The sequence below is a fragment of the Neolamprologus multifasciatus genome, chromosome 10 (assembly GCF_963576455.1).
Source record: "Neolamprologus multifasciatus chromosome 10, fNeoMul1.2, whole genome shotgun sequence".
Classification (NCBI taxonomy): domain Eukaryota; kingdom Metazoa; phylum Chordata; class Actinopteri; order Cichliformes; family Cichlidae; genus Neolamprologus; species Neolamprologus multifasciatus.
The window spans coordinates 22,523,785-22,548,275 of NC_140448.1; the positions used below are offsets into that span (position 1 = coordinate 22,523,785).

At 39.2% G+C, this 24,491-nt stretch overlaps 1 protein-coding gene and 2 long non-coding RNA genes across 6 annotated transcripts in view; 2 read left to right on the forward strand and 1 right to left on the reverse strand.

Moving 5' to 3' along the window:
* The first annotated feature begins 3,122 nt into the window (after positions 1-3,122).
* Positions 3,123-14,021, forward strand: slc22a4 (solute carrier family 22 member 4). The gene is made up of 10 exons (XM_085175490.1): positions 3,123-3,617; positions 4,952-5,055; positions 5,129-5,283; positions 5,647-5,818; positions 10,661-10,787; positions 11,042-11,142; positions 11,245-11,459; positions 12,329-12,511; positions 13,150-13,285; positions 13,394-14,021. Exons 1-10 carry the CDS (start codon positions 3,189-3,191, stop codon positions 13,473-13,475), a joined length of 1,704 nt encoding a protein of 567 aa, XP_085031616.1. The 5' UTR covers positions 3,123-3,188; the 3' UTR covers positions 13,476-14,021.
* LOC146510241 (uncharacterized) lies at positions 7,594-10,332 on the reverse strand. 4 transcript variants are annotated; one of them, XR_014876538.1, is made up of 5 exons: positions 10,039-10,332; positions 9,538-9,565; positions 9,003-9,075; positions 8,544-8,633; positions 7,594-7,944 (listed from the first exon to the last, which is right to left on the reverse strand). It is a non-coding gene; the product is annotated as an uncharacterized LOC146510241 (long non-coding RNA). The 4 variants fall into 4 exon arrangements; XR_014876539.1 differs by having other exon boundaries at positions 9,530-9,565; XR_014876537.1 differs by having other exon boundaries at positions 9,003-9,155; positions 9,530-9,565.
* A 3,071-nt stretch (positions 14,022-17,092) lies between the features above and the next one.
* Positions 17,093-24,491, forward strand: part of LOC146510242 (uncharacterized) — a 33,082-nt gene continuing 25,683 nt past the window's right edge. Inside the window, exon 1 of the long non-coding RNA XR_014876498.1 lies at positions 17,093-18,009. This is a non-coding gene — a long non-coding RNA (uncharacterized LOC146510242). The remainder of the gene's footprint in view (positions 18,010-24,491) is intronic.

Consider the following 24,491-nt stretch of genomic DNA (forward strand, 5'->3'; position numbering starts at 1 on the left):
ATCAAGATATTTTCCAGGGAAACTGGTTGTGACTTGATGCTTAAGAAGGTTAGATGATGCAACAAATCAGTTACACTGAAGTCAATCAGTATATTATTTAAAAAATATTAATATTATTTACTATTTACTATTATAATTATTTACAATATTTAAAAAATCAACGTGTAAGGTCATAGCTGTAACTCAGGAGGTTGAACTGGTCATCCAGTAACTGGAAAGCTGGTAGTTTGAGCACAAAGTTTTGATGTCAAAGCATCTTTGGGAAAGTTAATGAACCCCAAGTTGGCCTCTGAAATGTTAATCTTCAATAGAAAGCATTTAGTTGTAGAAAATAAAAAGTGCTTGTTTGAATGGGTGTCAACGCGTGAATGAGACATGTTGTATGAAACACTTTGATGCTCCAGTAGAACAGAAATACTGTATAAGATCCAATCCCTTTTCCATTTACTAAATAAAGGTAACACCATCATATGAAATTAATAAGCGATGGTAATGGCTTAATTTGTGACTGTTTTAAACGTTAACATGCTATTTAAGTTTTTCTTTGATGTGTCCAGGTCATCGTTTGGTTACATTGATATTGTCAGATATTGTAGTTATATTGTTAGTATTGTTGTCTTATCATTGGCTGCTCTCTCAGGGAAGAGTAAAGGCCATTCTGGAAGAAGCTGTTAAGAAGAATAAAGTAAGAGGCCCCTCAGAGGCTATTTTGACCCAAGCTGAAGTAAGAGTCTTGGAAATATGTTGTTTGTTTGAATATGTGATCTTCACAATCTGCAAAGGTGCTAAAAAGGTCAAAGGTTCTAAAAACTAGATGAAAGATAATTTAATTATGATGTAGTTTCATTGGCTTGGCCTTTTTATCATCTGGAAGTAATATAGCAGAAGAGGCTATAAAATGCAGTTTGATGAAGTGAAAAAAAGAGGCTATAGGAGGGCTTTGTGACTTCCAGGAATGGGTTTGGTTTTTTGTTTGTTTGTTTTTGGTTAAACAAATATTTCTATAAACAAATATTAAATAAATATTTTTGTTCCCGGTGAATATGAAAAGTATTTGGTTAAGACTTGCTTACACCAAGAAACTCGAGTTCCTGTTGTCTTTTGGCTCAGGTTTGCATTTCAGGTTAGCCTGTTTGTGTTAGGTCACTCATTATATCACTTTGTACCATGTGTGCAGAAGTCGTGTTTCATTTACAGATCTAGGATCCAAAGTTTAACTACAGCTTCATCTTGTTGTTTTCCTCCCCACACCTTGAAGATTTGTTGTCTATGAAGAAAAAAACATTACATTTCTGTGGTATGTGTACAGTTTCCACATATAATGTGAAAAGTATTAAAACCAAGAGATGAAAATATAAACTTTAGTCATATACATATTCTAGATACAGTACAAACGTTTGGTTATTTAAGTCTCCATTAGTCTGCACCTAAAGATATTTGGTTGTGTATTTTGCATTTCCAGTCTTACAATTTTACTCTGAAGTCTCTACACTGTAAAATCTAATTATTTCCCAGAACTTCAAAAAATAATGTAAAACGCATTGCCTCAAAAAAAACTAAGCTTTGTAATTGAAATAACTAAATTAGGGCAACTCATTCGTTATGAGTACTCTGTCTTAGCAGGATTGCTGTCATCATCATTAACTACTACTCTTCAACCCTTAACACATCAAACCAGCATGTCAACCATTACTTAAGCTGCTTCTCGTCTGCTGTGTGAGGTTCCAGCTTACAGAAGTGTCTTGGTACTGCTTCAGTATTGCTCCAGAACCTTCTCCCAGTCTTCAGCTCTCCTCCTCCATCCTGATCCTCTGTGTCCACGCCATCCCAAGAGGTAATGCTTAACTTCAGAAAAATGCACTGCTAGATCATCATTTCTCCAAGACCCTATTTTCTTAACTTAATAAACAGCATAGTCACTCTTGGCTTGCATTGTGATTTTACTTACTGTTCCCAACCCATGTATTCGCGCCTTCCTTCGTTTGCATGCAAGTGATGCCTTGGGTGCACATTATCAGATTTGCTTGGTGCCCCGGTTAAAGTGGCACCATCTCTTAGCTAACTTTTGGTAGCCCACTCTACAGAGAGAGTATGTGCAACCTGTTCAATTTGCTTCAAAAGCAAGGCTTGTTCCTGCCTTCAGCTCTTTTGCAACTACTCCTGTCAGCCACCTCTGTATTCCAACTGCATTCCCTCACACATTTTCTCAGACAGACAGACATTCCCAATTTATATATTGTTTTTGCGTGAAGTACCAGGCACGAAGGTTAGCTTATTCTCAGGATTCTAGTTCAACAATCAAAAAGAAAGGGCTAATCGGGAGCTTAAAGCTGCCCTGTGCTGTATCACTACCTCAATCCCTCCTTCTGAAGGCCCCATGGTCCTTGGGTTAAGTGTGCTCACTAACCGCCTCACCATTTGAAGCTTCATTGGGATGTCAACCGTCTTTGCTTCCAGTCCAAGAGGGGGAGACTGTGGTGCTCTCTTTACAATATCCCCAGCATCAAAAACTAGCTTTTGAGACTGAGTGCATCATTAACACATCAGCTGTCTATCTCAACATCCAACATCTTTCAAGATCCAGCCTACTTTTTATGTTTCCCAAATGAAACCTTTTCTTCCAGCCCTTTTTGCATGCTGGCCCATCAGCATGTACCCGCCCAGGTAGTGGACAATAAACCTGGTTACACGGTTCACAGGTTTTGGGGCATTAAAAGATAAGGTCCCACCTCAATCCTTTGCAATATTCTCTTTGTAATGAAAATAAATAATTCTGAAATAATCCAATTTATTAAGTCATGGTATCTGTTCTATTTCAAAAGTTCTATTTACTTGTTTTTGTTTTGAAATTTTATTCTGTGCACAGTATTTGGTATGTCTAATTTACCTAACCTACTGTGAAGAAAACATCAAAGTCATTGAAATATTAAAATCTAAATAAAATGCTTTTCAAAATCTTGTGTAACTGTGGTCATAATGCGCTAGTCTCCTCAGCTACAGGATTATTACTTGTTTAGCACAACAAAACATGTGCTAAAGCTCAAATAGTGTTGTAAAAAAAACTTTATGTAACTGTGTAACCTCCCATATCAGGTGAGGCATATAAAACCTGAGCTCAACCTCTGAGATCTCTTAGACCAATAGTGCTCATCCTATCTTCTGGCTATTCAGCACTGACTCTTTTAAGTATGAAGGATTTTGGTGAGGTAACGAATACGGTAAAAATCAGAGACTACGACACCATCACAGCTTTTCTTGGATCTTGGGGACCCTTTCAGCTCAGGATTTTTTTAGCACTGGCCATAAGCATTCTCCCAAATGGATTTATTGGTGGCTATATAGTATTCATAGGTGCTATTCCATCTCACGAATGCTATATTCCTGAAAACTACAACATCACCGAGATGTGGAAAAACGTGACAATCCCATTGGAAACTGTTAGTGGCAATGCAAAGCGGAGTTCCTGTTCAAGGCTTAACTTGGATGTGGTCAGGAACTACTCTCAGAACAATATTATCCCAAATGTCGATGTGAACGTTAGTGAAATACCTTGGGAGAGTTGTATAGATGGGTGGTTACACAGCAAAAGCATCTACCAGTCAACTATTGTTACTGAGGTGAGAAATTTGTCATGATTTTATTTAGCATCATAGATTTATCTAGAACATGCATGCACAAGGTATAGCATTGATCTGCCTAGAAACTAGAAATTCTTATCAGTGTTATCAGATGTGCTTTTAATCGAAGTGCCTGGCATGGAGCTGGATGTGAAGAACTTCAGACAAGATAGTTTTACATAGACTTTTACATGACATGATTAAGCTATTATGCAAAGTAAAACTAATTCATGTAAACTGCTAAACTATGGCAGCCCACCAGGTACAACAACAACAGGTCAAAATGCCAAACTTTCATTTACTACTCTTATACACAGGGTTCATGGTGTGTGATATTATTATTAATGGGAAATTAAGCAGCAACTAGAAGTCGAGGAAGTAATTATTTGTACATTAGTGCTGTAAAAAAAAAAAAAAAAACACAAATGCTTGTTAAAATATAATCTTGCTTAAAGATGACTGTTGCAAGAATTATGCAGACTGAAAGAAGTCACACAAACCCTTGAATTTACTCAGCAACCAGCAGCATCCTGCATCATGTTTTTAATGTTACTGTCAATTAAAGTTGCATTACAGTTACAATGGATTTAAGATAAATGCTCTTTAGTTTATTAGTCATTTTCATCTTATTCAAACATCTCTCTCATGCTACAGGTGAGGATTTTGACGTACATTTCCATTGTCTTTTTTTTTAATAAAGTTTGACAGTTCCTTGTTTTCCCCAGTGATTGCAAAGCATCCAAGCATCAAAACAACATCAAACCACAATGTTTCCTCTACATCATGCAAATAAAAACAATAGCTATCCTAACATAAACTGTTTTTTTCTCACTTTCTATCAGTATATGTGTATATGAGTTAAAAGTAGGTGTTACAAATTGTAAGTGTGATTCAGTTCTCCCTGAGCTGGGGAGACTAACTGATAGTTATTATGAAAAATTAATGAAGTTATTGGTGTTGTTGCACAAACAAATACCTGGAACTATTAAAAAATAAAAGTTGTTCTACCTGTGGGAGAGTTACTCTTACTTTACATATTCAGAAGTCATAGATACTGTGAGTTCTTATTCTATTCTTGTCTTCAACTAGTTATTGAGAATTCCAGTCAGTAAAATATCAGCATATCATGAAAACATCCTCCAAGATGTAGCCCATGCAGGACCCCGTTGCCTACAGTGGGACTTCAGAACTTATCACCATCTTACCTTAGATTTAAAACCTACCACTAATTTAAATTGTGATCTGAGTCACCTGTCATTTCTTTATTAGTTGACAGATTTGCAGATGTATACCACAAATTGTAAGTGAGTGAAAACGATGTACTGATTTTGCAGTGGGACTTGGTTTGTGAGAATGCATACAAACTTCCACTCACCAGCTCCATTTATTATGTTGGTGTACTACTGGGAGCGTTGATCTCAGGTCTGGTGTCCGACAGGTCTGTACTCCACACAACAATGTTTGAACAGTATTTGTGTTGATCTAGTCTACTAGACTGTGTTTCCTTACAGATACGGAAGGAGACCAATACTCTTTATCATGATGTTGCTTCAAACTGTATCAATCACAGCACAGATATTCTCCCCGAGCTGGGAGATTTTCACCTTCATTTTCTTTTTGGTGGGTTCTGGGGGATTCTCCAACTACATCATTGCATTTGTGCTAGGTATGTTTTCCTAATAAGGAATGAGATGTTTTATGCTGCACAGACATTAAGTAATTTTGTCTGTGCATGAAGCACAAGTCAATTGCTTGGATGTACAATAAAAAATTAGGAAGCCCTAAATGAAAGAATAAAGAAATCAAGAAATAAGCAAACATAATTCCTAACTGTTATATAGACATACTATGTATCACTTTTGCACAGCTCTTGTTACAACCTCAAAAACTACATATGAATTGTGCTTCATGCCAGACCATAATGGTTTATCTGATTTGATAAGTAAGACAGTAAGACAATGGTCAGTTTCAGAACTTTCATTATAACAATATTACAAATTTTCCAAAATGTTGTTTTTGACATTTACAGGTTCAGAAATTCTAAGCCCAAAAACCAGAGTAGCGTTTTGTTCTCTTGGAGTTTTTATGGGCTCAGCACTGGGGTACATGGCAATGCCTGGAGCAGCCTACTTCCTCCGGGAATGGCGGTTGCTGCTGATTCCAATGGCTGCCTGTGGATTGATCTACGTCCCTCTGTGGTGGTGAGACTTTTTCATTTGTTGCATTATAGCTTGTGTCCTGAAAGTTGTTTTCAACTCAAGAAAAAGATATAATTTCTTATTGAACGGTAATACATTAATTTATAGTTCAAGATAGCAAAACACCATACTTCATAGTTTGTTTGTTTAAGGTTAAATACAGTAGGGGGTAACACTGTCATTTTCACTGTTATAAACCATATGTTTGGAACAGTGTATATTTTCATTGTCAGTATTAAAACTGTCTAATTTATAGAAAAAATGTTGCATACTCTTTGTTTCATTTTTCCACTTAACTTGTCAAAAACATTAATCCCCTAAGAGAAAAGGTTCATTTTACCAGATTTAGCTAATAGCTAATTTCCATCTTGAAAGGCCAATAACTAAAATATAAAATCAACTGAAAACATCCTCCAAGCTGTAGCCCAGGCCAGCCTGATGTTTCTCCGATTAGTTTGTTAAACTCTGACTCCAAAACATGTTAGAAATTTACAGCCTTATATGGTAAACAGACCCAAAATTTGCAATGTCATCTGAATCCCTTGTCAGTCATGTTGATCACTTGTTTTGTTTTTTATGAATGGTGTGCTGCCTTGAACTGCACTGAAAAAAATATGTTGTTGGATTTACTTAATTCAATGGTGGACATTTGTTGCACACAGATGTTTTGCTTTGGCAGCAACTTAAACAATTGAGTTAAATTAACACAATTTATTCATGTTCAATAAACCTGTGCAATTTGTGTTGATAAAATGTGACTTAAACATGTTTTGATGAAGTAATTTGAGCTCTTGGAATATTTTAATCCTTCACAATTTTTTCACTTTATCCCAACACCATTCAATAACTTTTCCCCAATACTACTTGGTCACTTAAATACTACATGTTATTACAAAATTACATTTTGCTATTATATTCTAGTATCAAATACACAATTTTCAAATGGAGGCCTTATAACAGATTGTATTGTTCTCTTCCAAGATGGTTGCTGGCATCCACCAGTAACCTTTAAAAACAAAATGTCTAATTTCACTGCATTGACAGTAGGAAAAGAATTAAACTGACATTACTCCTCCACTGAATCTATATAAATCAACAGTTAAATAATGTCAATTCTTCCGTGTTCTCTGGAATCAATCACAGCAAAGAAATTATACTGTTTCTTTTGAAAAATGTTACAGGACAATACAAAACATTCTATTTAAGGACTCTGACGTCAAGATTCAGTTAAACAACAATTATAACTAAACCATTTGAGGTAATGTTAGTTTCCATTAACATTAAATTAGGTTACTGAATTGGCAAACACCTTCCTATTAACATTACCCATTTTACCCCAGTAACTAAAGAAATTAGCACTTGCAGGTCAAAAACTTTATTCAAGAGACTGAAAAATAACATTGATACAATGACTGTCAAAAATTACAGCACTGATCATACTGTGACATCTTGGTTCAAAACAGCACACTTAGAAATATTCAACGTTCTTTACTTCAACTGAAAATACCATTTCACATGACCCATATGGGATATTTAGACTGTATAACTGTTCACGCTACACCTCTTCACTAGTAAAAGAAAGAAAAAATACAAAGAGAAATTTAAAAATGCTGCCAAACAGACAAACAGAGAACTTGTACAGAGCAAAAGGAAAAACAAACAACAACAAAAAAAACGGCTCATCCTCATGGCAGTTGCAGAGTATATAAAAATGAACCCTGCGATCTGTTCCTGGAATTGAGCTTCAAAAATGCAGCAGAACAAGTGTGAGATTTAAATGTCCTCTCACCTAGAGCTGATCACCTTGCATGCATAACAGTGAGCTTTCCTTGCAGGAGCAGTTTTGTCTTAGTTGTGAGCTTTTCTTGAGAGCTGAGTTGCATCCAACTCCATTACCACCCTTTGAATCATCTCAAAAGTGTAGCAGAGCTGTGATGGGTAACTCATATTGAAGGAATAAAAAAGGTCCAAACAGCATGGCTACTGCAAAGGTCACGTTATCCAGATCTTGAAGAACTACTATACCCTCGATGATGATGCCAACATCAGAAAAGTCATTGCCTGGCGCATCTCTGGAGACAGATGTTCATTGTGGTTTTCTCAATCTGTGCAGTGGCCTCAGTCAAGTCCTGGTTAAACACAAAACATTTTTTTAAGATTCCTTTTTAAACTCATCTCTTTTGAATCTACCAGTTCTAATGTTAGAGTAATTTAAACCAATGAAAGCAACATAGTAAATAGCTATAGCCAAAGAGTGGCCTGCCATGCTGCCATTCATGGTCTAACAGAGTTTCTAAGAGAGAGTGAAAAACATAATAATTTCAAATGCTTTACATTAGTTTTTGTTAGAAAGACACCGGCCCATCAGAAATCCAGGTTATGTCACTCAGAAGATGTTAGAATTTAGACTTTCAGCCCCCACAATTTGGTTAGCTGTTGGTCAGTTGGTCTTTTTTTTTTTCAAACAAAAGCTAATGTAAATATTGGTGGGATTTTCCTTTGTTCACTAGAATGACAAATTTAAAGTTTTTTCACACTGATGTGACCCCTAATACAGGGGTGGGAGTGGGGCCTCAAGGGCCGGCGGCCGAGTTCACTACCAGGCCTAATGTGAACTTCAAATTATTAAAGAGAACTACTGGTCCTAACCAGTCCAATGAGAATCAAGTGGATAACTAAATGCATTTTTAAATGTTGCAAAGCCACAATCTACTCATAAAACACTCACCATGAACTCCTGCACCAAGATGTTGCAATTGTCTTTCACACAGATGCGGAGCACTTTGATGAGGGACTCCCTTTGAGCATTAATGTCATCCTAAAGTATTATAACAAAGAAAACAGATTTGTGAACTTTTCAGTAGCACAGAAGAAAATGATCCCAGACAAAAACTCTTGACTTTTTAAACCAGTCAACATGCAACACCAGCATCTACAAAGCAATATCAAAAATTCCTGTTTGACATCAACTTTATGGATATATAGTTTCCAGAACATATATTTTTAAAAAAAGATAAATTTTTCTCAGTGGGCCAGTAAATGCATGATGAAAATTATGGCATCCTTTTAGTGGAATCAGTACTCACAGGTAATAGTTGACTGTTTCAATGGATGCAGCATAAAATTCTTTTACTGACCTAATGCAATACATATACACTTTGTAGTTAAAGAATTTTAAAGTTCTTACTGTCATCATGGCAGCTACATCCTTTAGCTTTGTGCCCTGTTCCCCCGATCACTTTGCAAACACTTTCAGCAGACTGTCAGAGAGAAATTCAGCTCCGTCAGAAACCTTGACTGTAAAGGCATGGTTGGGATGCACTGGAATGCTGCATTTTATCTGAAATGACATAAAATTATTTTTGAAATAACAGCAGGCACTGTGCTTGGTTAATCAGTAATGTTTTGTTGAATAAAAACTGTGTTTCCAGATCTTATGGGATTAAAAAAATCCAAAGATGTTTGTTTCTGATTTGCAACCCAACAACCCACAAGTTACAACCTCATTTTAGTACAAGTGTGCATTAATGTGAGTCCAGTAATCACCTTTCTGACAATACATACAGGTATAAGTTAAACCTATGGCAGATTTTGGATTTCTCAGTTGTATTAATAGGGTGGTCTATTTGTGTATGCATGCACCTAATAATTATACAAAACCTATTATAATTAAGTTACAGAAACCTTAAGCGAAAATAGAATGTACTTTCTTACCATAACACCTTGAACCCACAATCCATCAGCTGACTCCTGGTGAAATGCAGAATAGAGGTTGTCTCTCAATGTACAGCAAAAAAAAAAACAGAAACAAAAGGACAGCAGGTGAGGGCAGGAGGGGTAGGAATGTAAGCTAGCATAGCTAGCTTACATTCAGCTTTAGCTTTAGCTTTAGCTAATGATATTAGCTAAAGCTGTTCAATGTCCAAAATCTCACTAACACCACGGTGCAGTAAATACACAATGTAACTGAAGAGTCAATTGGCAAATCTATTCACACAGAAAACCAAATTATGTTATGAGTGCCTCATAATTAGGTTTAATGTGATATTACGGCTCTTGTGCCAAAGACAAATTCAAATGAAAAAGCGCCAATTCTTTGACAACAGATAAAACAGCAAATAAGCTAACGGGTCTTTTTTAGCATGTTACATGGCGACACTCTAGACGTTTAACTACATTTGGCTGAAATATGGTAAATATTAATTCAAAAAATCAAGACATACCAAAAACGTAGAGTTGGCTGCTCGACTTGACTGAGATGGATGCCTTTTTTGAACCACGATCCAAAGCCCGCAAGATGAAATCACGCGTGGTTTCACGAGATTTAATGTTGCTATCTTATTGACTTACTTCACCTGAACATGATATGAACAATTTAATACACCCTTTCTGCATATCATGTAGTTTTTACACTATATGGTTACATTTATCTTTAAAACATGAGGCAATTGTGTTAAATACATGCAAGATGCTTACATAAATCCAAGAGATGGCCAGTGCCTTTTTTTCAGTGTGTGGGACATGATCATCTCCTTTCTTTTTGTGAAGGATAGTCCAGCATATTCTACACTAGATGCGCAAATAGTGAAATCACTGAAGCACTTTTCCTGAACATTTATACAGATCAATCAGCTCTTGTCATGGCTGCCATTCAGATACTGGGTCATTTCACTACTTTAGGATCGTTCCTAAACAAAAACGACTATTCAACCTCAACCAACAAACAGCTAACTCAACAAGATGTTTTGGCAGGGATGTCGTCAGTGTCTTGCTTTACTATCAGATAAATGATCAAGTTTGTGTTTCTCTGAAAATATTATGTTGCCACTGTGTTTGTCTGCTCAGGATAGTCCCAGAGTCTCCTCGCTGGCTGCTCTCTCAAGGAAGAGTAAACGAGGCTGAAGCAATCCTGAAGCACGCTGCAAAGCTGAACAAAGTAGAGCCGCCACAGGCAATTTTTACACAAGCTGAGGTAAGTGCATCAGCAAGTTGGTGATTTTAAATCAGAATGTGTTTTGAGAAATGTGCATTAGGTTAGAATAAAACTAAAACCTTTGACATTTGCACCATGATTGTGCTTGTCTCTTGGCTTAGGTTTGCATTTCAAGTTAGCTTTTTTTTTTTTATAAAAATTCATTATATGGCTTTTTAGCACATTTGCAGAAGTCTGCAGGTCCAGGACCCAAAGTTTAACCAAAGTAACACTTTGTCTGTTTTTTGCCACAGATTGAAGATGCACTGACAATGAAGGAGGAAAACCAAAACATTTTGGTCATTGTGAAAAGCTGCAATATTTTCTCTATTACACTGATATGTTCACTTCTGTGGTACATCTAGAATTTGCTCCTATGACTTAGGAGATTAAAAGATTTAAACCAAAATAATTGCTTTTTATGTCAAATTAAGTTTTGCTTTGAATTTCTGTGCAGGATCATCATCACCATCAGCTATTATGCTTTAGTCCTCAACACTTCCAACCTGAACGGTGACCCTTACATAAACAGCTTCTTGTCTGCTGTCGTAGAAGTTCCAGCTTACATAATTGCCTTGGTGCTGCTTAAGTACTGCTCCAGGTGCTTCTGCCAGTCTTCCACGCTCTTTCTCGGAGGTGTCATGATCCTCTGTGTCCACCTCATTCCAATAGGTAATGATTAAGGTGTTACAAGCAGGTTACTTGTTAATGAGTTCACACTGTGGATGAACAAATGTTTACACTTTGTCCTCAGAAAATGTAACAGGAACAAAACCCCATTTACTTACTTTGATAAAATAAAAATGTATTCAGAATGCATGTGATGTGTTATTTGACCAAGTTGAATACCTTTAGCTTCCACTGTGACCAAATCTGACATGGGTCTAAAGGGCATTACACACTGAGCACGTGCAAAAAGCAACACAAAGTTCTAAATTTTCCAAATGCATTTTCACCAGAAAATGCACTGAGACAAAATAAGGCAGTTGAGCAGTTTTAGCACTTGTTGACAGAGTTGGAACCACATCTGAGGAGGCAGAGAAATAATTTCAGAGACCCAGAGCAGTGTCTACTGTAGCTGTTCGTCTGATGTAAAATGGTAGTTTTTTTAGTATTTGTATACTCGCTACTAGTGTCCGTTTTAAGTTACAATTGCACCTTTTGCCAGATGCAGTGGCCTGACTGGTCAGAGCAATTTTTTGAACTGAAAAAAAGTTTTTTGTTCATTAAACTAAATCCTGGCAAATTGTCAAGTGAAGTTCTGCAGTCGGTGTGAATTAGAACAGATATTTTAACATGCAAAATATTTAGACCGATCTAATGCACTGTGTGTAAAGGCCTTAAGTGCGGTCTCTTTAGCATGGCTGCATTGTTTAAAAATGCATATTAATCGACTGCTCATGAATATTTAGCACTAGCACAGCTCGAATGATTAAGGTATATTTAGCTACATGAGGAAGTTGGAAACTACACTTAGTTATGTGCATCTCTTTTGACTTTTTAGGTTGTGCTGTAATGTTAAATGTTTTTTACTTCCATAGGTTTACCAGGTGTGGCTGTTTTTCTTGAGATGTTGGGAAAGTTTGGCATCACATCAGCATTCTGTGTGGTGTATGCTGTCACATCAGAGCTGTTCCCCACGGTTATCAGAAACACAGCAATGGGGATTTGCTCCATGGCTGCACGGATTGGGTCAATCATCTCCCCATTTATTATTTACTTAGGTAGGATTTTGTTTGTTTGTTTGTTTGTTTTTACTTCTTCAGGCATTTTGCTTTTACCAGGATTATTTTTAACAAAGTATTTAAAGTTAGCTGGATCAGTTAACCTTTTATTACATGGTAATGCTACTGTCAATAATCACAGAAAAACTTTTGCACAGGCTTAACTGTGTTACTTCTTTGTGCTGCTATTCTGTCTTTCCAATTCCATTGAATTTCACAACAACAGTTGTCTCAATTGTAAGGCAAAGACTCCACAATAATACAGAGAAAAAGTCTTAACAACTTATAGTACAAAATCCCAAGGTTTTGCCTTATTCTCTGCAATTTGTCTGCTTAACAATGCTACCAGTTCAGCTGGAACTCTGGAAAATTAAGCACATTTTTCAGTTCATAATTTTTAAGACAGTTATGTTTACATTCTATTTATTGATGTATTAATTGATGTTTTTGTTTTTCAGACTTGAGGTTTTATTAAATGTAAACCTTGAGGTCAAGGTTTATGTTCTTTAACAAGACAAAAATTACTTTTGCTTATTTTTTCTTCTTTTTTCTTTTTTCTTTTTTTTTTTTACTAGCAACAGATAGTCTGTTTTTGTTTTGATGTCCTCATCATTTTATTTTGCATTTTCCATTTGCAGGACAAGAATTCAAGGCACTCCCCTACATACTAATGGGAGTTCTGGCAATATGTGGTGCTGTCTTATGTTTGTTGTTGCCTGAAACAAATGGAAAAATCTTGCCAGAGACTATATCGCAAATGCCACAGATATGCAGGTAAGTTTAGGCATTAATATATCTACAAGCTTTATGTTTAATACCTATTTTTGTCACAGTTAAAAAATTAATGTCCCACTGTTGCTAAATGATACCTTGTTGTTCAAGCAGGAGAAAAGGAGAAAAGGAAAAGGAGGCTGAAAATGAAGCGACTCCATCTGTTCGCCAGCTCAAAGAATCTAAATTATAGTTTGGCTTCTCTATGTTTTTATTTTTTTGGTTTGTTTGTTGTTTTTTGTTTTTCCGATATTCAATTGCTCTGTCATGAAGCAGCATGACGTTCTGCAGCTAAACAACATGTTATACATTTGAAACCTTCTTTTCAGTATTTTTGTGTTTTATGTCTTTTATTTTGAACTATTTTGTAATGGTGGTTGTTACATACTGTATTTGTTTGTTTAGCTTACTTGTGTTATTGTGGTGTTTCTTGTCATCAGCAGATGTAACCACCTCTAGAAATTTAGGAAATTTGCTGGTGTGGAGCATTCAGATATGTCTCCATCCTGAGTCCCAATGGACCTCAAATACATCTCTCACCACCTGCAACAGGCAGCGTGCAGAATATGCAGCACAATGCATACTTCTCCAAAATCCTTTGTCTATGTGGGAAATAATGGTAATGTGTTATTACAAAATAAATAGTTTAGAATTAAAATACATTTCCTGGTGGTGTGGTTTCTACAGTTACATACATTTTTGACATAAAAGAACTCCCGACCTTTTTCAGATATCAGCAGTGTTGGGACTAACGCGTTATTAAGTAACGCGTTACAGTAACTACGTTATTATTGTGGTAACGAGCACGGTAACTACTTATTATGCCAAAATCAGGAACGCGTTAGTCGTTACTGGGATATAGATAGGGTCGTTACTCGTTACTTCGTGTGGTGGCTATCGCGGAGCTTCCACAGATTCTGTAACATTAGCAAGTGGTGGAGGCCAGCAGGTGGATGAGGGAAAGGGGACGCAGAAGGAAAAGAGACCCGAGGCAGCCGCCGGTCCAAGTGTGAACTTCAGGTAAGAAGTTATGACCTGCAGTCTATCTGGGTCAGATATAAACCAAGTTTAGGTGGAGTTTATTTTCGTTATTCTGACTTTTTCCGTACTGCGTACTAGCTAGCATGACGGAGTTTCTATACAGCTGGGTGGGTGCTATGAAGTTAATGATGTTGAACTTTATTTTGTTCATAGGTTATTAGAGTTGCCAACCGTCCCGTCTAGTATTCAGAGAAAATATTATGCGTTTCTTATTGAGGTGAAAAGGAACAGTTTGTCCCGGACTTCAGCTACAATGAAAAAAGACACAAAGCTGGAGTTATTCTGTGTCTTTGCTGCACAGCTGCCTCTTCTTCTTTCATTCTCCCCCCTCCCTCTCCCGTTTCTACTTCAATCATGAAAACTGATCAATGATCAGCTAATCGGCTCTCTTGTTTGTTTATCGCCCACTTTGCGCCACAAAGAGGAAACCAGCCGATGTCGCGTTAAACAACAGCAGCACGTTTAAGTTTGATCAGCTGTTGTTAGAATTTATTTAATGTTAATTTCTACTATCAGCTGATGTTTGCAGCCACAGCTGCAAAAAAGCTGCTGGTCATGATATCGGTTTGGTTATCTGGTGAGAGGGAAACATGAAGATGAAACCAGGAGATGTCCTTACTGAATCATCAGAGCTGAACAGGTGATGGAGAAACAGGTTTACCTTTTAGGTGACATAAATGAGTTGAAAGGAAGTTATGAACTGTTTCTGAGAGACAAATAACCCCAGGATCCTTTTTTAGGTAGCTGACAGCTGGTAACTGTGCAGGTGCGATCCGCACCTGAAGATGCAAAGTTTTGCCAGGGGGCTCAATTGTTTGTTTATCGCCCACTTTGCCCCACAAAGAGGAAACCAGCCGATGTCGCGTTAAACAACAGCAGCACGTTTAAGCTTGATCAGCTGTTGTTAGAATTTATTTAATGTTAATTTCTACTATCAGCTGATGTTTGCTGGAGCCATAGCTGCAAAAAAGCTGCTGGTCATGATATCGGTTTAGTTATCTGGTGAGAGGGAAACATGAAGATGAAACCAGGAGATGTCCTTACTGAATCATCAGAGCTGAACAGGTGATGGAGAAACAGGTTTACCTATTAGGTGACATAAATGAGTTGAAAGGAAGTTATGAACTGTTTCTGAGAGACAGATAACCCCAGGATCCTTTTTTAGGTAGCTGACAGCTGGTAACTGTGCAGGTGCGATCCGCACCTGAAGATGCAAAGTTTTGCCAGGGGGGCAGGTAGGGCATTAACAGGGAGAGGTGGGCACAAAGAAATACTTTTCTTTCTTATTCTCATTTAAAATGTCTCGCTTTTAAAAAATAATTATCTGAATCTTACAACAAACGATTGATAGATTGATGTATATATATTATCAAAACAGTGTACATCACTATCACAACAGCGTTTGTTTTCATTCAAAGGCTTTATGATTTTTCCTATAATGGTGGGCCAGTCTCTAGTCAAAATGCCCGGACCGATTTTTTGTCCCAGTCCAGCCCTGTATGCAGCTCATCTGCAGTCTGGTGTTACCTACATCTTCCTATTCGGAAGGCAGAATTTCCGAGTTCTGAGTACAATCAAAGCACCACGACTGCAGTTTTTGTGTGGATGTAAAAGGCGCACATGACGCTGTGACGTAGGCTAGAATCATGGCAGCAGTCAATGACGGTCCAGGCGTGGGATTTCTCTCGTGGAAATATGCACATTATCTTTTCCTTTCTATTGGTAGGTGGCACAGTGCACTTGTGGCAAGTAAGCAAGCTAGAAGACTGGCAAAGTTATGGAAGCAACACATTAACAAGAGAATTCTGAGTAAAACCAAAGTTACTTTCCCTAGTAACTAGTTACTTTGAAAGTAACGAGTAACCTGAAGTAACTGAGTTACTTTTGATAGAAGTAACTAGTAATGTAACTTAGTTACTGTTTTAAAGTAACTTACCCAACACTGGATATCAGTGGGGTTGCGTGTTAGGAGTGTCAGTATGGGGACAGCTAAGCCTGAGCCAAAGGTTCAGTCTCTTTATTTGTCCTGGAAATAAGTCAACTGATACAGAAAAAATGATTTAGTATACATATATAAAGCCCTTAGAATCATCACAGCATTACTCCCCCATGTGGAGGCCCAGGAGAAAGCTTCTTCTATTTAGTAACACATCAAAAGAATGAAGGTGTTGCAATTACCGGGTCAATGTCCAGACCTTGACCTGATTAAAATGTTGTTTCTGGATCTCAAAGAGAGCGCTCAAACCTTATTTAAAGCAATGCTTAAATGCAATGTAGTATTGCTGACAGGTAACACTTTTCACCCACTGAAATTCCTCCAACTGCTTCTATCCTTTGAGTTGCCTGATTTTAATCAATCTAAAATGTCTTTTGCCAGGGCTTAAATCCTCCTACTGTACAACTGACTGCTCTGGTCGGTAAAACATTACTTAAGGTGCTGTTGTGGTGCCAAAAGCTGTATTTATACAGCTGAACCTGAGCTAGGCAGAGAGGAGAGGTGACTTGGAGGACCTCTGCTGGGTAGATCTGGTAATGCAGGAGGATGCAGAAGGAATGAACACAAAGCATCACTGGTGTATCAATTTTTAAAAGTATATATATATATTTTATTCACTGCGTTTTACATCTGCACAAAAAAGCTGAGCTTTCTGTGATGTAATAAATATTTTCCCCAACTTTTGTATGACCTTTCTTTCAATTCCGTTTTTGTGATGACAGAAAAATAGTGCTAATATTCTGTCTATCTGGACCCTGTTCGAACTATTTAATTGTGGCAAATGGGTGGGATAACTGATTGATTTTTTTGCTACTTAAAGACAACGCCACCTAGACTAAGATGAGCCTATTTTACTATTTTTAATAATTTAGGTTCCACGGGTAAGAGCAGTGTGAACAGGGACAGGGATATTTAATAAAGTATCATTTTAATTCACCCTCACTATAATCAGATAATACATAGGTATCTCTGAATAAGACAAAAAAAAATGTGCGTGCTTTCACCAGCGCTTGGAGGCAACGAACAAAAACAAAAGATCTTAACAAGGAAACCTTGGTGTCGCAGCAGTAGGCTATTATTACTGCGACAAAGGGACGCCTTTAGGCTACGTGGGGCTGTGTGGGGACACAGTGTGTGATGTAAGATGCTTGTACATATTTTTGTTGACACATTTCATCGTTGACATGCAATAATTAGTTAACTGCTAATTAATTAATTTGTGCATGTCTTTTAAAGGCCGCGGTGTTGGCTAGGGTTTTATGCGTTTTTTAAATGAGCGTTTAAAAAAAAAAATTAAAATGAAGCGTCATCAGTTTCCGGGGAAAGTCCGCCAGCATTTCGCTTTCAATTCAGATGCGACGGCACGATTTAAATGTAAACCAGTGTAATTGTTTTACATTTTATTACAAAACGTAAAAATCATTAATATCGACTGGACTGTTTGTATATAAGAAGCTGGATTCGGGAAGCTGCAAGAACAAAACTGACCACAGCGATGAACGCAAATGGGAGTTACTGGTAAGTCTTGCGTAGGAATTGTGCCTGAAGGGCCGAGCAAAGTAAAAGTGAAACCGAACACACGAGCTAACTGCTTCATTCTTTGCTCAAATCCACGCGAGCTTTAATTCATATATGGATGGATTTTTTTTCATCTTTTATGCGGAATATATTGATGGAGGCACGTGTTACGGTGAGTTTTTTTTTTTTTTCTTTTAATCTGCATACTCGCATCATTTCGCCCCAGATGGCGGCAGTTCTGGTTTTTCATTACAGCCTTGATGTAACTGGAATAGCTGTAGCTTACATCACTTAACAGATATGAAATCGGTAATCAATGCAACTTTCTCTGTCAATTCTTGGCGTGCTATTCATTAGAAAATTATAAAGAAACGTGATATGCACAGAAAACAAAACATGAATAAAGGAACACGAAAAGGTAGGGATCGTCATGCTTCACAGACAGAAGGTGAACTATTTTTTTCCTGCCCCATCTTTCCCCTCGGTGATGAATCTTAAAGTGTATTTATTCGTTACTATTGACTGTGCTCAGTATTTAATTCCACTTTGACATTTAGACACAAAGGCCTAAATGAAAACATTTATGCCTTTTATGTACATCTTGACTGACAAATACATCTGTTTTCAGTATGACTCTTTAGATTCTCGGAAAGACGGAAAATTGCTTCCTAGGCCCCTAAGTAGCAAAACCGCTGAATCAAACTATTCCTTCATTACACTGCTAATCTTAAAGGGTTTTTTTTAGCAATATATTAAGAATATCTCATAGGTTTCTTTCAGTTTCTAAAGAAAAAGCCTCTGGGTTTGTATTGTAAATCTTCTATAGCTGTGACTGTTTAAATGGCTGCTCTCAGGCAGTCCCCTATTTGGATAATACTTTTTGTACAGCTGTACTATATAATTTTAACCGCTAGTTGTCGCCATAGTCAACTATTTCATTTTTTTTATTCGTTTTGTAATATGTCAATATGCAATGTGTTTAAATTACGCTTATTAATTTAAGCATAGTGTTTAGATTTTTGCAAATTTTTACTGTTTAGTAATAAAAAAAACTGTTACAAATAATTAAGAACAATATATACAATAACAATATAACAATAATATATACAACTGTGTATTTCATATTATATTAGATAAAATATTTTTAACCCCTCCACCACTCCATAGACGAAGTGGTCGAGGGGTTAAGGCTATGAAACAAAGCTTTTGCATATATTGTTTACTAAAGTACACCATTTTTGGCACCATGTGAAAAACTCACATATACATATACAGAAAATCAACAAAATAGGACACTGAAAAACAGATTGTAATGATTTGCAAATCTCATTAACCTATATTTTATCCACAATAGAAAATATATCATATGTCTAAAGTTAGACAATGCCCCACGTTTAATACAAAATGTAACATTGAATGCATAACTGATGGTATGTGGATGCATGAAATTGGCAGCTTTTATGCCTTGTAAGGCCCCAGCTGTGCTGAAAGGTATATTTTAGAACTTTTAGAGCAACATATACTCCCTTCCAGATGAAGTCGTTTTTTATCACAATAGTGAATATGTTTTCTGGGTACCGAACTAACCTGCCTGCAGCCCTGGCCTTTCACCAACTGAAAACATTTGGACCATTATGAAATGAAAAGTATTACAAACCTGGACAGTTACCTAGTGGGGGTGGGGGGTCATATTTTGGTCTCGCCTTCACTGTTGTGATTGGTGTGGGGGTAGGGTCAGGCTTGGGGCGTCGGGGGGTTCCCCAGGAGCATCTTCCTTGGGGGGCTCAACCCGGGGTAGCGGTCATGGCCAATTAGGGGCTCTGTTGGCTCTTAGGTGACGGCTTCCTCGTGGCTACGTGCAGCGGTGCTAGGGGAGGGTCTGTGCTGACGGACGGGGGTTACTGACCTGGTAGCCTGGCTGCCCCTGGGTGGGTCCGGGACGGGCGTGAGGTTCTGGGGGCGCTCCGGCTCTGGCCTGGGGCCCTGGCCGGGCCTCGGGGGCCTGGGTCCTGGTTGGTGTGTTGCCGGGGTTGTGGGCCGGTGGGTATATGGGGGCCCGCCACTGGCGCAGGGTGCCGCCGGTGCGCCGAGCCAGCTGGGGGGCTCTTCAACTGGTGGGGGGGGGGGTTGTCACATCTTGCAGGGGCTTTCCTCTCTCAGGAACTCTCTCTGCAAGAGGGGGAGATACAGGAGAGGTGGAGGAAGATCTCAGCCTGGGCGTCTATTGTCTTATGTAGTCTGGAAGATGAGTGGATGATGGGGTGGGTGCAGTTTTCTCTGTTGTGGGGTTGAGTGGACTGCCCCGGGCTCTGTGGGGCCGGGCGGCGCCGCTGCGCTGGGCCCCGGTTCGGATGGGCCTGGGCCCCCCTTCCCTGGTGGGTCGCGGAGTATGGGGGTGCCTACTGGGGTCAGCGGGGGAGCTGGCCCCAGGGAGGGGTCACTTGCTCCTCCCTTCCTTCCCTCCCCATCTCCAGCTGCCTCCCTCTTCCCGCTCCACCACAACCACCCACACATGCAGGGCCTTGGAGTGGGGGTGTGTCACCAGGGTGCAGAGGAGGTAACCCCCCCCCCCTCTGTCCCCTTCTGGCTGCCTCTGCCTCAATTTTATCCCGCAACTTAGACATTCACATTACTCACATTCTCATTACACATAAATATAGGATCTTGGGGGTGGGCACGCTACACGGAATCCCAATTACCATCAGGGTGTACACCTCACCCCCGGCGTCGTTGCCCACCTCTCAATTTTAAATACACGTAGACATTGAGGGCTAGCAGGAGGGACTATGCGCTTACCTGCTGCTCTCTGGCAGGTAGCTCCATGCCCTCCTGGGTTTTTAACGCACCTTAGAACACACATACATCAACACTACAATGAGCGGGTGGAGGGAGGTTAGGAGTCTTCTCTCACCCTCGTTCTCTGCTTTCTGCTGGAGCAGGGGGGCTAGGAGGAGGAGTTGGCCGTCCGACTGGGGTCCGGAGTGTGGGGCCTCCCTGCTGCTGCGGAGTCGGGGCGGTCTGCTTCTCCCCACTGCAGGGAAAAGGGTAACACAACCTGGGTCTGGGTGCAGTTCCCCCCTCCAGGGGCAAGGGTACCTGGACCCGGTTCGTAGAGTACGCTTGGGGAGTGTGATTGTGTGTACAGCGTCTCTTTATGTCTGTCTCCACGTTGGTTGAGTGTGGAGTAAGTGCATATGAGAGCATGAGGGTGGGAATGGATGTTTGTATCTGTGTGTGCCTGTATGTCTGTGTCTGTATGTCAGGTTGGGTATCAGATGCCACCTCTCTGAGGACAGCTCAGGCCCTCCAAGGTTTGGAGGCCTATCTCCCCCCACCACTTCCCCTGCCGGGGGCGGACTCCCTCAGACGTCGGTGCGTTGGTGGTTCTTTGTGTCCGGGGGTGGGCGTCCGGGTACACACCGGCTCACTCCTTGGCGGCTGCTTATCGGGGCCTGGGGCCTGGGGCTCGCTTGGGCCACTTCGGAGGTGGGGTGCCCCCGGCCTCTCGGCCTGGGGCTCGGTCACTCAGGCACAGCTGGCTGCCGGCGGAGCTCACGGGCACGTCACTGCAGCCCCCCCTGGCTTCTGCTCCGTGGCTGCTGGGTGACCCCTCATCTGGGACTCTCCTCAGCTCTTTCTGGGACAGTGGCGCGGCTGCCCCTCTGTTGGTCTTCCTTGGTCTCTTGTGTTCTGGGGGCCTCTGGATGTCTGGGGTTTTGATCTCCTCCATACCTGCTTCATGCCCTGGAGGACGGGGCAGTGGCCCCCCACACCCTCTAGCAGATCATTACATGAGGGAACCTTTTAAGAAAACAAGCGCGTCCATGCTCACAGGTGTACACACGGGTGATCACACACACAAACTACACCCTTTTTGGCTCCTACCTCAATGCACACTGTGCTGTCGATCTTACGTGCTGCACAATAATGTTTAATATTTAGTATTTACTGTCATATTCCCATATATCATTGTGATGTGGTTTATTGTATTACTCTCGTTTTCTTCTGCTTGTTTTCTTTTTTCTTTCTCAACAGGTGATCCAGGTGATCGATATATGTATTTTTTTTTTTTTTTTTTTTTCTTCTGCTTATTCTGTTGGTTTTTGTTTTTTGCCCTTCTCCCCCGTCCCTCTTCTCAACTGTTTTTCTTCCCCTCTTTCTTTCTCCCTTTTCTTTCCCCCAGTCAAGTCTGTCCCGTATTCAGCAAGTGAAAATAAAATAAAGAATAAAAGGTGAATCAAATGGACCATTACGGCAAAGCTGGGATGGTCAATTTGGTAAAGAAAATCCGTTGGGCATCTTTCTTCGCCTTTAGACAATAATTCTGATGGCAAAAGAACCAAACGGGACAGGCAAAAAAGAAAGAAAAAAAAAAAAAAATAAAATAAAAAAAAAAAAAAAAAAACAAACCTGGACAGTTGAGCAACTAGATTCCCAAAACAGACAAGAATTCCTCTCGCAGAATGGGATAGGATGCTGCACTGAATTATAACACAGTTATAACTGAGTCTTTTTGTAAGTTTTACATAACAGAGTGAGTTTAATATTTTGGCTGCTCGCTCCACTACAGGGCTATATAGCTTGGCCAGGAAATGTGGAAAATAGAGATATAATCTTTTGTTTGTTTTTTGGTTTAAAATTCATAGATTGCTAGCTGAAGAGCTCTTGCAGTCTAAAAATGGAAAATAGATTGTTATTATTTTTTTTTTCCTGGATTGTTTAGCCCTGCGACAGACTGCCAACCTGTCCAGAGTGTACCCTGCCTCTCGTGCTGAGACAGCTGGGATAGGCTCCAGCCCCAGAGTTGATGGATGATTTTTTTTTTTTTAGTTAGGTGGTATACCATTTGAGTGCTTTTCCTTTCTGGACTTACACAGGAACTTTCATGACATTGTACTTACTTTCTTAGATTAATTCTATCACTTACAAAAGCTTTGAAACCTTCAAAATAGTACTACCGTCTTACTTCCAGGTATAGAAGTATTTTACTCTGAAGTATTTTTACTTGGGTATTTGACACTTTTGGCACTTTCTACACCATCCATCCATTTTTTCCCACTTATCCAGTTCAGGGTCCGGGTGCAGCTGGAGCCTATGCCAGCAGTAAAAAGGGAAGAAATGGGGTATAGCCTTGACAGGTTGGCTGTATAACTCGCTAACACAGAGAGAGACAGAGCACCATTAACACCAGCACCCAGTTTAGAATCACCAGTCAACTTAACATGCTTGGGTTGACCAAGGCCAGTAGATTTGAACACCTTGCTGTGGCATAAAAGTGCAAATAACTGCCGCACTGTACCACTCTACTTTTTACTTCTTTCAATCCATTACATCAATTTTATAATTTAGTACCTTGAACCTTTAATGACTGTGATGCAGACAAATAAAAAGAATTAAAACAGAAAACATTTTTTTATATTTTGAATCATTTCTTGGAAGAAAAGCTACAAGCCAAAATGAGGTTTGCCACAAAGTAACTAAGTAATTTAATGAACATTAGCATAACTTTCAATACCAAAACATGCTGATATATTTATTTTAAATTCTTAGTACATTTAGAATAAATTGTATCAATTTGACTAAAAAGTCTCAAAATGTTTGTTTGTTTGTTTGTGCCACTCATCAACCTCACAGGCCAAACATGCAGTTTAAGAAATGAACACCAGATGTCACCATTGGTCAAGACTTAAAGAACCAGAGCATCACTAATAACCAGTAGGTGGCACTGGAGACCTAGTTAAAATGGCTTTGGTGACTGTGTTCTGCTTATGGCATGAGAAAAGGAAGTTTTGTGGTTTGAGTGTTAATGATGAGCTGAGTACTTGCCCTTGTTTGCTAATCATCTGACGTTTATATTTTGCATGTCTTCTAACATATGTACAAGGCAGCAGGGCACAACAATTCGCCACATAAAAGTCTTAGAGCATACAGTTTTCTTTGTTTTATTACAATCAGTCTGCAGAGCAGCATGATGAGTGTCCTACATTAAAAACAGGAAATGAATCGACTGAACTACAGCAGCGATAGATGTGCTACTTTGAACCCAGCCTGCCAGCAGCGACCTTTACATAACAGAGTTACAGGAACTCTTGTAACAAAAACATAAGATGAAAACAACTTCTCCATGTCATATCACCAGGCAAACCTTCTGCTCTGAAAGCCTTCCAAAAGCATTCAAAGTAGGCAAAATATATTTAACGCTGCAAAATACAACACTTTAACATAAGCAGACTATGTGTATCAGTGTCACAGCGTAAGAATGCTTTAGCTTTAGGTATGTTTTTGTCTGGTTTCCATATAATCTGATTTGAAGTGGAATGCTTCCTTCAACACTTATCATCAGAGAATGCATGTAGATAACATGCAGCCATCGATACCAACAGACTGCTTTTAAGTTATGAAAAGCAAAGCAATTGCTTTTTGTTGTTGTTTGTTTTGGGGGGTTTTCTTTTGGGGGGGGGGGGGGTTCCATTTTAAGTTTGTGACACCTAGGAGGACTGAATAAGTCATTGTGGTAACAATCCAAAGGTTTAGCCATTATTTAACTGTGAACGTGCAGCATGCTTAACCCAAGAAAATGCCAGTATTGAGTGACTTTTTGAACCCTAGAAGTTATAAGTTCTCTTTGATGTTCATGCTCACTGCTAAGTGGTA

Coding starts and splice junctions, on each gene's coding strand:
- slc22a4 (XM_085175490.1), top strand. CDS start 3,189: ATGAAGGATTTTGGTGAGGTAACGAATACGGTAAAAATCAGAGACTAC. Junction 3,618..4,951: donor AGTCAACTATTGTTACTGAG/GTGAGAAATTTG, acceptor CTGATTTTGCAG/TGGGACTTGGTTTGTGAGAA. Junction 13,286..13,393: donor CAAATGCCACAGATATGCAG/GTAAGTTTAGGC, acceptor TTGTTGTTCAAG/CAGGAGAAAAGGAGAAAAGG.